Source organism: Pimephales promelas, chromosome 10 (genome assembly GCF_988280905.1).
Source record: "Pimephales promelas chromosome 10, fPimPro1.hap1.1, whole genome shotgun sequence".
NCBI classification, from domain to species: domain Eukaryota; kingdom Metazoa; phylum Chordata; class Actinopteri; order Cypriniformes; family Leuciscidae; genus Pimephales; species Pimephales promelas.
In genome coordinates, this window is record NC_142778.1 from 22,237,308 (window position 1) to 22,252,241 (window position 14,934).

The 14,934-nt window shown below is 37.8% G+C and overlaps 1 protein-coding gene across 7 annotated transcripts in view; it reads right to left on the reverse strand.

The window, feature by feature from the left end:
• shank3a (SH3 and multiple ankyrin repeat domains 3a) overlaps positions 1–14,934 on the reverse strand; it is a 325,227-nt gene that overhangs the window by 115,062 nt on the left and 195,231 nt on the right. For all 7 annotated transcript variants that reach the window (XR_016169917.1, XR_016169918.1, XM_089135496.1 and 4 more), the window contains 3 exons: positions 9,617–9,694; positions 6,408–6,474; positions 2,678–3,020 (listed from right to left, as the gene is read on the reverse strand). Coding sequence is in view for 5 of the 7 variants with exons in the window: in XM_089135496.1 (XP_088991622.1) it covers positions 2,678–3,020; positions 6,408–6,474; positions 9,617–9,694 (488 nt within the window). In the remaining 2 variants the exon portion in view is untranslated. The remainder of the gene's footprint in view (positions 1–2,677; positions 3,021–6,407; positions 6,475–9,616; positions 9,695–14,934) is intronic.

Consider the following 14,934-nt stretch of genomic DNA (forward strand, 5'->3'; position numbering starts at 1 on the left):
TCCCGAGTGCCTCATCTTCATCTCACGTAAATGATTTGATTTCGATGTCACGAAAAAACATTACATAATAACAAGGCGGATATCGCATTTTACGTAAAATTAAACATTGAGTTTTCAAGACCGACCAGAAACAATACAGATTTTTGCAGTAACTCAATTTTTTTTAAATGGCGTTTATCGCGTTTTGGAACCAAACTCTTCAAATGTCGATCAAGTGTGGATGTGATAGATTACTAACAGTGTTAGTATTTTAGATGGAGGCGAACGATCAGAGAAATCTGAGTGACTTCATTCAATACATGTCTCAGTGGCCATAAATAAAAGTGTATATGAAAACTTGAAACACTTGGTATGCAATTGACCAACAACAGTTTCAAAACTAGGCTGCATACATAACCTCTTTCAAAAAAAAAAAAAAAAAAAAAAAAAAAACCACCATAAAATCTACAAAGAAAACAACTCATTTAATAGTAATACTATGGTATTCCTTGAAATACTATTTATGTACCACATTACTAATGGTAATACTAGGTACTTTAAAGTATACCATGGTACTCCCAAGAAAAAGATGCACTACCCTGAAACATGTTCAAGTACCACATACCAATGTACAGTATTCTTACCATGTACCATGCTAATACCATGCAGTACCATGTAAATGCCATTCAACATGAATTTCAGTATCATTGTATTACCATTTTTTTTTACCACCTTTACAGAAATGTGTTATAGTGATGATAACAGATCTGAAGTAATATAGTACTTGGAAATATAAAATACCATGGAGCTTTTTTACATTTTTCCAAAATACTATGGAGCGTTTTGTAAGTGCATCAATGAGCCATGTGATCGTCACAGTACTTTTGTAAGTAAAGATATTAGAAACAGAATTATCAATGAACACTTTGTTATTATTTGACCCCTATTACAGGGGCTGATGTGTGACCAATATGTTGAGAGTTATAATGAAATCATTGATCATTTGGCAGTGCTGTTAATGGAGGAATTAATAATCCCAAGCCCAGGCAGAATCTGTAGACTTTTTGAGTAAATTGATGATACTACACTCTAAAAATGCAAATGCTGGGTTGTGACTGCTGGATACGGAAGCTGATGGATTGAAAATTGGGTTAAAGGTGCTCTAAGTGATGTTGGGTGACGTGACTTCTGGTTGAAGTATTTTCAAACACAACGGAGGCTAGATAGACCCTCCCTCCTCCTCATCTGCACTGACCCCGCCCCCAAACCCCACCCCCAGGGCATTCTTGTCAGTTATTGGCTGGAACAGTTTGTTACGTTTCGTGGAGCGGGTTGCCGAAGTTTGTTTTTGTTGCCATTTGTGGAGCCTGGGTTGTCTGCATAGACCGCGTTTTTTTTTTACAGTGAGTTTAGGGGACAGGCAGCTAGCGGATAGTGAGGAGATGTTTGCTGTATGTGACAAAAAATGTTTGGTCCTAAAAAAACTTTGACATCACTTAGAGCACCTTTAAGTGATTTTAAATGTGTACAGTACAATGTATACCCACTTTTGGCCCTCTAGTGGTAAAAAAACAAAACAAAAAAACCTGCATGCATTTTGCAGAAGAACTTTGTTTCTGTTGCGCTTCGGCTCTATGTGACTGCAGATTAATATGATTATCTTACAGCTCATGAAATCAAATATTAATAGATATAACCCGCTAAGATGGAAAGGATCTGAAAATGACTAGATGAAGTTACTAGCTATACCCATTAATAGACATGCCGTACTATTAATTAAACAACCCTTCACAACAGATAATGCTTTGCCATGAAATCTTAGAGAGAGATACATATCGCAATTTATGTGCCACGATGAAAGCAGTTGCCAGCAAACGGCAAGTTCAAACTAGACAGAAATTTATGAGAAGACTTTGAGGAAGCTTAATAATTCCTGCCAATTTTTTACTTGTGGCAAGTAGCCTTGTAAGTAGCCGTGTAATAAGAGGCAGCTGGTTGTTATTGCTGATGCAAGACCTACAGTATGGAAGCTTGTTTCCACCACAGATTTAAAAAAAAGGTCACAATTCAGACGTTTTATCTCACAATTTTGACTTTTTTTCTCAGAATTGTTAGATATGAACTTGCAATTGCATGTTCTAAAGTCAAAATTGAGAGATATAAAACTCAGAATTGCAAGAAATAAAGTCATAATTGCGGAAAATAAAGTCATAATTGCGTGTAATAAAGTAGCCTAATGCAGTTGCGAGTTTATATCTCACAATTTTGAGAAAAGAAGTCACACTTTATATCAAGGAATTTGAATTTACAGTATAACTCGTCAATGTCCGAAATTCTGAGAGTAAAAGTCGCAATTATCTTTTAAAATGTTTTGTTTCTGTGCCGGAACAAGCTTCAATAAAGACCTGATCACCCTGTCAGGGTTTATTCTGCGGTTACATGGTCTGCCTTTTATTTAAGTTAACTTTAACTTAATCGAGCAGTAAAACAAGCATTTTGTCAAATTGACCTAACTTGGGTTGTTTTTAACCCAGCATTTTTATTTATGCTATTACTACTGGAGTAAATATATAATTAACCAAAATATTTAATAAACGAACACCCAATTCATGGGCGATTTTTATGAAAGAGAAATCTGCAGAAGTTTGGGCGGAGATCCGTAGGTGCAAATCAGGACCTGTGGATGTGCGATGCTTACCTGAGGCGTCCGCGGCTGTGGGAGTGCGTGAGGGGCGTGTGCCGGCGTACAGCGTGCGTGCCGTGCTCTTCACTGACGCGCTGGAGGGAGGGCGAGCGGGAGTGTGAGGAGAGTGAGCTGCCTGTGCTCTGCAGGCTGCCGTCGGCCGCCGCGTCTATCCCAGAGTGTGCCAAAGGGGGCAGGCTTCTCAGAGACGGCACGGGGGAGTGTGTGGGGCCGGGATCAGTCACGTTGTTCAGATTGTTGTCAGAGGCGGAGCGAGGCAGCGAGCGTGATGATGTCAGAGAGTCGCCTCCAGTCATGCGGCGGCGATTTGTGTAGGAAGGCGTTTCCCTGAAAGGCACTGGAAAACAAAAAAAGCAGGTGTCAACAAAATGGCACTTTGAACAAGAGTGGGCTGTACCTGACAAAATGTGAGGTACAATTAGCATAATTTGTAAATGAAGGGTACAGAAACCTCATCAGGCATTCAAAGAGGTAAACAAAAGATGTACTTAAATTGCAAAGCATCTCATCTATAATTTATAACCAAAACACAGTTTCCCCTGACCGCTAGAACAAGGGTCGTTTGCTTGGGATTTTTTTTTGGGTAAATAACTGAATATTACACAACAAACTGTCAAAACTATTGTTTTCTAATAACCAAGATATGAGGCTGTTTTTTTTTTTTTCCCCCAGTGTGGGAAGCCATTTATAAAGAGCATCAACACTAGATGGCAATATCTCACCTCTCTTAAATGCAGGTACAACTTTGTACCGTTGCTGTTTCAAAGCTATTATACAATTTAAAATGCACAGTGCCATGTATATCAGGGTCAAAAGAGTTCATTTGGCTCAATGACAGCCAAGTTTAATGATAGAATGAGAGAGAGCGAGAACGAGACAAGCAGGATAAAAGTGCACCATGCTGTCATCCTGACATATGGTTTGATGTCAGTCTCATAGCGGATTCTCTCTAATCTGTAATGTAAATTAAGTATTGATCAAACCACTGTACTGAACATCCACCTGTCACCTGACCAGATATGAACAGCTCTCTGCCAATCAGAGCAGGGCGTGAACAAGAACATGCAACTCAATACATCCGACAACAGTGGACAGTGTGGTGATGTATTATTAGTATACTGTATATACTGTATATGGTTGGATGGAGAGAACAATAGATTCTAACATTAATCTATTTACATACCCTGACTTCGTCATTCTCATATTTTGTTCAGAATATGAGTCTGATACTGCTCCATAGGGCCAGAGCCCGTCTAACGCAGGCTTGGCACTTCCTATTAGCCCCATTGTGTATCATCTTGGCTGCAGTTCCATTAGAATTCCACTGGAGGTGATTGCGAGCGAGTGCAGAATGAATGGGAGTCTATGGAGTTAAATGGCTAAATGTGTCTCTTTCTCCTTTTTGTCGTTGAATCAACATCGATTTTATTGTTGATACCGCAAGTTCAATATAGATTATAGGCCAAAAGTCAAATGAACTTACAGGTTAGGCCGTTGTTGGCCGGAACACGCTAGCATTCTGCTATTGTGTGACGTCATCACATTTTTGAACGGTTTTTAAGAACAGATAAGTAAACTTAAAAATGCAATTTTCTGCTGAGTGTATTATCTTTGCCCTCCCTTTTGAATGCAACTTTCAAATTACTTGACAAAAAATTACATCTTGAGAAAAGTGGATTTTTGGGGGTGGAATCCCATAGACTCCCATTCATTTTGCACTCGACCGCGAGCGCCCCCGCATGGACATAGACGTGTTACTGCAGCCAGTCCAGAAACTGGAAGAAACCAGCCAGTGCCAATTCTCTTCAATTAGACATTCTCTGATAGGGCTTTGATTATGAGGTGTGTCTTAATCGAACCAGGAAAAAAAAAACCTCTGCACTCAACAACCAATCAGAGCAATGGAGTAAGTGGCGTATATTGAGCGACTCATAGTTGTGAACAGAACTGAACTGTTCAACTGTCCAGTTGAGTACTTGCAAACTCGAAAAAACAACAACATTTTTGAACGAAATAAAAAATGTGAATGTATACGAACAAGTTTAGGATTTGATCTCGACAAAAAAGCCAACAAATCTGCTGCTGTCGGACCTTTCTCAACTTTACAACACAGTTGGAGCGCTTAAATACAAAATGATGAGTAGAATCATCTAATCATTTATTTAAAAAATACACCACTTATAAGGGGTACAGTGATTACCAGTGTGGGTATGGTGTGCGAGTAGTGCGCCATTGTCTGATGTAGCGATGGCTTTGACATGAGTTGCATCGCCGTGATGCCTATTTCGGCTGCTTCTTTTACTTGGTCTTCCATGAGTACGACCAAAGGAGAAACCACAATGGCAACAGGGTTTTCATCTTCTTAGCGACCATCGGAGCCAGCTGATGAATTAAACTTTTGCAGAATCGGAAGGACGGCAAACACATCTTGACGACTGACACATGCCTTTATTGCAGTTCTCTGTTCGTTCTTTAAAATTAATGCGCTATCAATTTCTTCTTAAACAGACACGATAGCGGAATCTACAGTATACATCTCAATTCTCCAGCTGCAGTCATCTTTGTTCAAACCAAGCGCTCTTTCATGACGTGATGATTACTTAACTGCAGATCATCTGTCCATCATCGTATAAAGCCCGCCCTGGCAATTTGATTGACCCGACTATTTTTTGACTGATCATAAATGGAGTCCAGACCGAACTTCCCGACCAAACAATGTTGTGGGCGGGGTTCGGGCTGGCATCCAGGCTACTATTTACAGTTAAATTAAAGAAAACCAAGAAGAGTTTTAAGTAAATAAAACTTACTGGTAAAAAAAAGAAGAAAAAAAGAAAAAAGAAAATATTGTTTCCCTGTCCAGCTTAATTATGTTCATTTTTATGTCATTTTATAATAATTAATAATGTCAAACTGACAGTACTAATAATTATCATACATATTACTATGTGTATAACTCCTGGGAAAGTTTAAAGACAGGCAACTTCATTTGGGCTGCTTGTTTGAGCAGTGTAAATAAATACTGCGCTCTGTGGCCACGCTGTCTGCTTGTTTAAATCCTCTACTCTTCTGCCCATCCATTCAGAGTGAAAAGGCCAACTGCCCAGCCCACTCAGGACACATTCGCTCACTCTTTCTCTTGGTATCTAATGGGAAGGAAATAAATGAAAGAAAAAAAAAATGAACATTCTGAGAGGCTACAGCATTAGTGACAAAATCCCATAAACGGTGTGTTTTAAGGCTGCTTCTTTGTGTTCTTTCAGCGTGTGTGAGCGTACATCCCATTCTTCATCGAGGTCAGGTCACACACAGTTGTGATGAGATATCGGAGCCTGCGGCTACAGTGCCATTGGCTCAAATCAAACTCCCAACACCTGCTGAGCCTCGGGGATTAACCCCTCTCCGTCGCCATGACAATGGTACTCCACACTGATGGGTATGATCCATCACAGTGGCCCTACAACTGGCTGCCTGCTATTCCCCGCCAGAACTAGCGTGTGGAATGAGCTAGCCTTGCCGTTGATGCTGGCAATTAGAGTGAGGACTCTCATTCACACGAATGCCGCGGACTCACAAATGCACACAGAAACACAAGGGACCACTCTCATTTTCATGTTCGCCGGCTGTGGCGCTCTGTTGTGTTTGTAGGGATTCATTAACACGAGGGATCGTTTGTGCTTGCTCAAATTTAAAGCAGCTAATGATGGTGGAGCTACGAGACACTTACCAACATCTGATACTTTGTGAGTCTTTATAATTTCGGCCAGGTCAAAGTTCCCAGCTATAATAGCCACCTGTAGAAAGAAATACAAATGGGTTATTTCCCTGCTGCACATCCATGGGCAAACAAAAATCCCCAGTTACTGTTTTAGGTAACAATTTACTTGAAGGAGAGTGCATAAGACTAATCATGACATGACATATGTTATTAATATTGAGGAAGTAACTTAATTTTATGTCAAGTTGTCACGACAATGACACTGACAGGTTATGATGTTATGGTTTATGCCAATGTTAAAGATGTTAAAGTTTCAACAACGATTTGGAGTAGAAATTAAAACATTACAGAGTTGATAGAAAAAAAAAACTTTCACTTTAGTTTATATAAAAGAAATAGCATGAATTTGTACTTGGTTGTTAATTTTAACCTTTAATGTTATAGTAATGTACCAAATGACAGGGTTCCTTAACTTACAGAATTAGTTTGAGAGACTCTTTTCCTTTAAGAAAATTTAACTCATAGGCATTGTGTGCCATGCATAGTGTAAGTATATATTTTCTGTCTAATATGATACATGAATGATCTACAAGTCTCTCTCTCTCTCTCATAAATATGAGGGCTAATTAACTTTTCCTCACTAAAAGCTGAATCAAAGCAGCTGTCTAATGGTTTCCATGTTGTTTATGCAGCCGCACCAAGTCGGGTTCCCCCTCCCCATTTACTAACAAATTAACTTTGATCTGAGCAGAAAATCTGTGTCAACTCCAATTGTACTGTGAGTTCAAGCAGCGAGCATCATGGAAGATGCAAGACAAACACTAATATAATGTTGTTTAAATTAAGCAATTATTGTACTTGTTGGCTCAAAAGGGCACAAGTGAAGCGTTTGATATGTGATGTTAACATGCTGCTTTACACTGACCCGACAAATGTCAACAGGGTTAATACACTATTCCAGTAAATCCTATATAGGGTACAACAGGGCTAAAGGCAACCCTTAAAAAATACAATTGCTTTTCTCTACTCCCATAGTGTCTGATTGCAGAAAAAAATATGTATGTTTTGAACATTGATGTTGAAAATAAATTATAAAAGTGGTTCATTTTGTTTAAAAATCTTATACATGCATTAGCAAGGTGGGTCTCACACAGGGGGTAAAAGGCTCACCATGGGGCAAAAGGCACAAAGTATTGATACAAATACTTCCGCTAAAATAATGTTTTTGTTTTAAATTTTATTTTTATTTTTTTTTGTATTATGTATTTGTGAGGTAATGTAAGTACAGATGGTGGAAACAAATTTCCTGAAAAGAACAATAAAAGTAATCAATCAATCAATCAATCAAATTATGTCTAGTTAATACTTGTTCAAAACAATTACTTTAGTTCAGCAAAGTTTGTACTATTTTTTTGTGATAAATAAAGGAACTCATTTTTTGTTCACTAAATATATTTATATTTGTCATTATAAATATGTTATACATATACAAATATGTTAATAAACCAATGTATTTAACAAATACAGAAAAAAAGATATTTTAAAAAGTAAAACTGAAAGCACTGAATGAGAACCCATAATATTTTGATATATATTTAGTGTTAACAATAAATTATATTTTATCATTTGATATCATTAATATCATATTTTTTTTTAAATATGGTGTTTCATTATAAATATGGTGATTATCTCTAATGTGCACACTCAACTTTACATATCATATTTACCATGTGAATCTAACCATGTCATGTCAGCAAGTGGAAAAGTCAGCCAGCTATTTATTATCATGTGATATATATTATCACTAACAGCAGCGGTGCCTTTTATCCAAAATACCATACTTTTATATATTCTTCCGTTATTGAAAAATACTGTTTTAATTACTTTGAACAAAACTGAAAATCATTAAGAAGACCTTTGTCTCAAAATATAATCAATAATTTTAGTGATTCTCATTCTCTCAGAAAAAAAGGTACAAAAGCTGTCACTGGGGCTGTATCTTTTCAAAAGGTAAACTTTTGTCCATTTTAGGTGCTAATATAGACATTTTATGTGCTAATATGTACATTTCAGGTGCTAATATGTACATTTTAGGTGCTAATATGTACATTTTTGGTGTTAATATGTACATTTTAAGTGCTAATAAGTACATTTTAGGTGTTACTATGTACATTGTAGGTGTTAATATGTACATTTTAGGTGCTAATAAGTACATTTTAGGTGTTAATATGTACATTTTAGGTGCTAATATGTGCATTTTAGGTGCTAATATGTACATTTTTAGTGTTAATATATACATTTCAGGAACTAATATGTACATTTTAGGTGCTAATATGTACATTTTTAGTGTTAATATGTACATTTCAGGAGCTAATATGTCTATTTTAGGTCCTAATATGTATATTTTAGGTGCTAATATGTACATTTTAGGTACTAATATGTACATTTTAGGTGCCACTAAGGTACCAATATGCAGCCTTTGGGTACAAAAGTGTACCTTTTGAAAAGGTACAGCCCCAGTGACAACTTTTGTACCTTTTTTTCTGAGAGTGTACTTATATATACAAAGGCACCTTTTACCCCGGTGCACCTTTAGCCCTGTTGTATCCATTCTTTCAAAATGGCTAAAGATTTTTTCTTTTTCAAACTTGTGAACAGTTTGTGTACAGTATAACAGTACTGTAGAGACTTTGTACACTAGCATGATGGCAATAGCATGGTAAACCATACAAAAAAGTATTATGATTTCTTATAAAATATCATGGATTCTTTGACATTCTTTGAAATATCTTGGAATAATAAACTGCACTACCACTGTATATCCCAAATGTATACTGTATGTTTATGCACCATCACTTTACGATTGATTAAAATTATGTTTACATTTATAATCAATATTTATCCGTTCATTATCTTAAATCAAAATGTTCCCTGAGGTAGTTGCAAAGCATTCAATGCTAACTTAAATTTTGGCCAAATCAAGGTCATTTAAATGATTGTTAACATCTCTGACATCAGATGCCCACAAATGTTGTCTAAGTAAATAGCTAAAGTCTTCATGGCATCAGAGGCTCTGTGTGAACTGCTCTTGGCCACAAGTTAAATATAGTTTGGCTCTGTGGGCTGTGAACAACAGCATCAGTTTAAATAAGATCCAGCTCCATTGACTCTTCCACGGTGTGTTGACCTCCAGGAACCCAGGGGTCTTGCGCTCTTACCTGGAAGGCAGTTTGGCTGTTGTAGTTCTTAATCTCCTTATTCGCCCCTCTGAACAGCAGCACTCTTGTGCAGCTATCCTGGAGAGAGACAAACAGAGAGATCACAACAACACATCATGATAATTTGTCGGTAGTAAAATGTGCACATGGTGTGTCCATGAAAAATTGCCCTAGAAAGTGTTGGAACGGAATGTGTTTGTGTGCATGTGTTGCTTTGACAACAACAGAAATGACAAAACCGATGTTCCACTGGGATCAATTAGCTCACCAGCTCATATGTATCAGAGTAAAAAAAAGAGAGAGAGAGAGAGAGAGAGAGAGAGAGAGAGAGAGAGAGAGAGAGAGAGAGAGAGAGAGAGAGAGAGAGAGAGAGAGAGAGAGAGACGAGCACAGAGCTGCTCTAATGGCAGTGTTTCTCAATGGGCATCTGAGAGTGTTTAGAAGGTCAGCATAGCATCTGGCTATCATCTCTCTCTCTCTCTCTCTCTCTCTCTCTCTCTCTCTCTCTCTCTCTCTCTCTAGATAGTTTTGACAGTTCACACACACATTTAGGAGCTGTATCACACAGACATGACTCAGCTGGGACTAGTGGCCTAGTTTCCTAACAGTGGTGAATAAACATCAGTGTCTCTTGGCCCACTAACACATCTTCAGTGGAACCTGTGTGCTGGCATTTAATTACACACATGGTGCATTTCTTGTGCGTCTCTCTCACATCTTAAAGCTACACTGTGTGATTTTTACCCCCATCTAGCGATGAAAATGTATATGACCATCAAGGGAATAGTTTCTGTTCCTCTCTCCTACGGTGGCCAATGTAGTCCAAGATTAACATGGCTTCCAGTTCGACCTCGTCCATGAGTGTTAACTTAAACGTAAACGCGAAAGGCGAAGCTTGAATTAACGGGTATGTCCCTCTTTGGCTACTGTACTTTCAAGATGGAGGGGCAACATGGCGACCGACATTAGAACCTCTTACCCGTATGTATTTCCAATGGCATATTATACACACATGTGAATACTTTATCACTTGAACGAAGTAAATATACATTAATGAGCACATATATTTTTGAAAGAACTAAGTGTTTTTAGCATTTAGCATTTCCGGTAAAGACAGACATTTTAACATAAGTTTAAATAGAAAATAGTTTTTTTTTTTTTGAAATTGTAATAACACAATATCACTGTTTTTTTCTGTATTTTTGGTCAAATAAAGGCAGTGGTGAGTATAACCACTGTTCAAAAACATTAAACAATCTTACCGGCTCAAAACTTTTGAACAGTAGTGTATATATAGCATGTTTTATATTTACAGTATTATCCTCAATTTAGAGTGAGACATTGCAACAACATCTCTTCTCTGACGACGTGTTAACTGGCATGATGGCGGGGTAATCTGTCACTCACATGAGATCACAGCAATAGCCAGCCCATTCTCACCCCCAAGGCGTCACCTAACTGACGCCTTGGGAAGCATTTGGACATGCTTCAATATCTGACGCTTTAGGCGCCCTTTAGCGTCAGTTAGATGACGCCCTAGGATCGCGTGCACCCTACCCCCACCCCACACCTAAACCTAACCGCGTCCTAACTGACGCTTTCCTTTAGCGTCAGTTAGATGACGCCGTAGGATCGCGTCATATAAGTGACGCTAAAGGGCGCCTAAAACGTCAAATATTGAAGCATGGTCAAAGGTGACGCCTTGGGGTGAGAATGCGTTGCAATAGCAAACCACAATTCAATCATTCAATCCAGTGGTCTCAACATACAGTATTTCAGTCCCAGCATCAAATGAGTGAAGAAACAAACTGCATGCAAGGACAAGTTAATTATTTTGCAATGTGGGATACATAATCTGGTTCCGTGCATTATATACAAAACATACTGCAAACATAACAGTATGTTAGTAGTATGATGTTATGCTATTTGGAACACAGCCTGTCATACAGGAGACAGAGTGGAGCGCTGCATGTGTTTAATGCTACAGCTCTGTGCAAAAATCAATATGTAATTTCGACTGCAGAGTGAATTAACAGAACGATGATTGAGCTTCCACACCACAGAGATGTTTTTCCCTCTTTCTTTCTGTCTTTTGCTCTCTATCTCTGATACGCTCATCTGCACTATTGATCCATTTAAAGGACACAAACTTTCAGAACTGAAAAATAATACGTTATTTACACTAATGCGAGACAATAAATCAAAAGCCATGAGCTACAGCAGTCTGGAGAAATAGCAGTATGAATGAACTCGACTATGGTCGTCTGTTTTGCTGGACAACAGAGCAACATGTGACCTCTAGTGGCGAAACTTCACAAGAACACTATAATGAGACTATAATGGCCATCGCTATTAGACTAAACTCAGGTACATCTGAAAGTAGTTTCCACAATAATACACCAGCATACTGTTCATTAAAGTGATAAACCATTCAAATGAATGGTAAAAAAAAAAAAAAACATAATTCAGACAAAATGTAATAAGTTAATAGCAGTAATAAGTATTATAAGTCTGATAGTCACATAGCAACACCTTGGCAACCACTCACAACCTAGCATCATATTTTGTATTTGATCAAATATTAAAATATACATTTTCCAATTTCCAATCCTTTTGAATTATATGTTTTAACACATACAAACTTATAAACTTAATGTAATGTATATTTGTCAGTCATACACAAATAAAATGAGTAAGAAACATACGATTTCTGTACTAAATAACTGAATGTGGTTTAAATGCAATAATAAGGTTTATATATTTATCATATCATTTAAGCATGATGATAAACTAAATATTGCTTGTTCCACAGCTAGCCATATTTTAAATATTTTCACAATTGTAACTGAATAAATGTTAATTATTAATTAAATAAGACCAAATTTTATCATTTGATTCAAATAATTAATGATACACTATGTTATAATTTTTTTTAGACATTTATGATTGACTGACAACTGCATCACATTAAGGTTATTAGTTTGCTTAAACAAATACATTTTTGATTTAGGCCTAAAGATTACCATTACTATCCTACTAGATTTTACCTACTATAGATTGACTATCCTAAAGAAACTATTATAACCAAACTTTAACCCTATACTTATGCAGGTTTTTTTTTTTTTACATGATTAATGCAACATTTGATGAGGAAACCATGACGCAGGTTATAAGTTCTTCAGTTTTTATATTCTGCACAAAGACATTTGGTCCCCACAAAGAGAGCAAACCTGACTTCCCACACACAGACATCTTACTGTGGCTATGAATTTACCCTTCTTTTCCACGTCAAGTGGTCATCTTCTTTCTCTTTCACCTCCACTTGCTCTCCTCATCGTTTTGGCACTATTTCACACTCTCTCTGTCTCTTCCATCATCGCCCTTGTAGATTTTTCCTCATTTATCTAGTAATGCCTCTCTCCTCAGGTTGATACATCCTCTCTCAGAGTCTCTTTTAGGGAATCGATACACTCTAACATCTCCACTAAACCTGAGCTTAACATCCACAGTGTTAAGTCAAACTAGGGAGAGATCAACGGAACCAGATGCTGAAGGACTACAAGGAACGTTTAAAAAAGGACGCATGGCAACGTCATCATCAGTTTCTGGGATAGAGCATGTATTGTACAAACAAATACTGTGGAAGAACAAGACTGTTAAAGAAAATGTAGAGGAGCGATTGGCGGTAAGACTGTGCAGGTCTGAGATGTCTACAGAGTGTATAAGATGCTGAACTTTTGAGGAATGTGACGAACATTTTACCGGAGATCACTCCTGCTGTTAAAATTAGCTGTAGTGGATAGTTGGTTTGGTTTGTCACTTCCGTGTTAAATATTAGTTGATTGAATTTGTGATTTTGATGTTTAAGTGCAAACACGAGTGAAAGAAAGCTGAGTGGGAATGGTTAATTAAAATGATTTGTATTCAGGTTAACGAGCATGGTGAAATGATAACAGATAAATCAGTTGATAGTTGTTTGTAGACTCTTTTCTACGACTTGTGAACTTGAAAGAAATGACTTGCGATAAGGATTATGTGGTCTAATATCACTAAATTTCCCAACCCGGCATCGATGCCGGTATCAATCCCGGGTCGTGTTTGCGTTCAAACAGAAGGCGTTCTGGCAATTTCCCGGGATCAACGCGCCGTGTGAAAGGGGCTCTATAAAGGTGGAAGATCGGAAATCTTTAGCCTGGATCGTGGAAAAACGCAAAATATCTTGTCAGCTCAGGATAGATCTGTGACTGAAGTTGAAATATGAAATATTTCAAATATTGAAATATTATATTCTGATATTGGGAAATCAGTTGAGCAACTTAAAGTAGAGAAGAACTGCAAAAATATGTTTCAATAAACTCAAAAGGGAAGCTGAAAGAGTCATGGAAGCAAATGACAATATGGAGGCTGGATTCATTGCAGACTGGGAGGAGGAGCTGGACACAGAAGAGGAATGTGTGTTAACTGGACAGCAAATAGCTGACCTAGAAAAAACTACAAATGAGTGTGAGTTGAAACTACAAGAGGTCAAAGATCTCATTCAGAAGGCTCTTTGGTCTAACTTTGGAGATGCTGAATTGTCCATAGCACTTAAGGCAGCAGATGTTGAGTGGGACCACATTAAGTGCTAAGTGCCCAGTGGGAATCAAGAGGGCTATGTCTTTATGCTTAACCTCCTACAGGGATCGGTAAAAACTGCAAAGGAGGTGCATAGTCAGTGGAAACGATGGATCCCACCAGAAGATCAGGAGAACATCCAGGAACATCTCAAGATGCTTGAACTTTCCATACCCAAGTTGGTTTCCAGAAAGGCTGACTTTATAGAGGGAAGGATAAAGGAAGAGGCTGAGAGCTCATCACGAATAGCAGTGACATCAAGCTATCCTGTTGCAACCACCAAATTGAAACAAAAAGCTCTTCAAAAATTCACTGGGAATAAACATGATTTTTATAGGTGGAGAAAAGACTGGAAAGCACTCGATGGGAAAGGGTGAACCGACTGGTTCCAGGGAGGTGAAAAAAGTTCAGGGACATTCACCTAATTTCATACAACACTGTAGATGCACCGCTTGAACTAATTCCACTATTTTCCCATGATTGATCAACTTTAACAGCTGGCATTTTTTGTAACTCCTCAACTATCTCAATAGCTATGTTTGATTACCGCAGCGATTCTCTAGAACATAGAAGATGGAGAAAGCACCTCAAGACTTGAATGACCTTGGAGAAACAAGTGCTATCAAAAATCCATTGGTAACAAATTCGATCGAAAGTAAACTTCCCGAGTCACTTAAGAAAGAATGACTTGTTTATACTGCGGA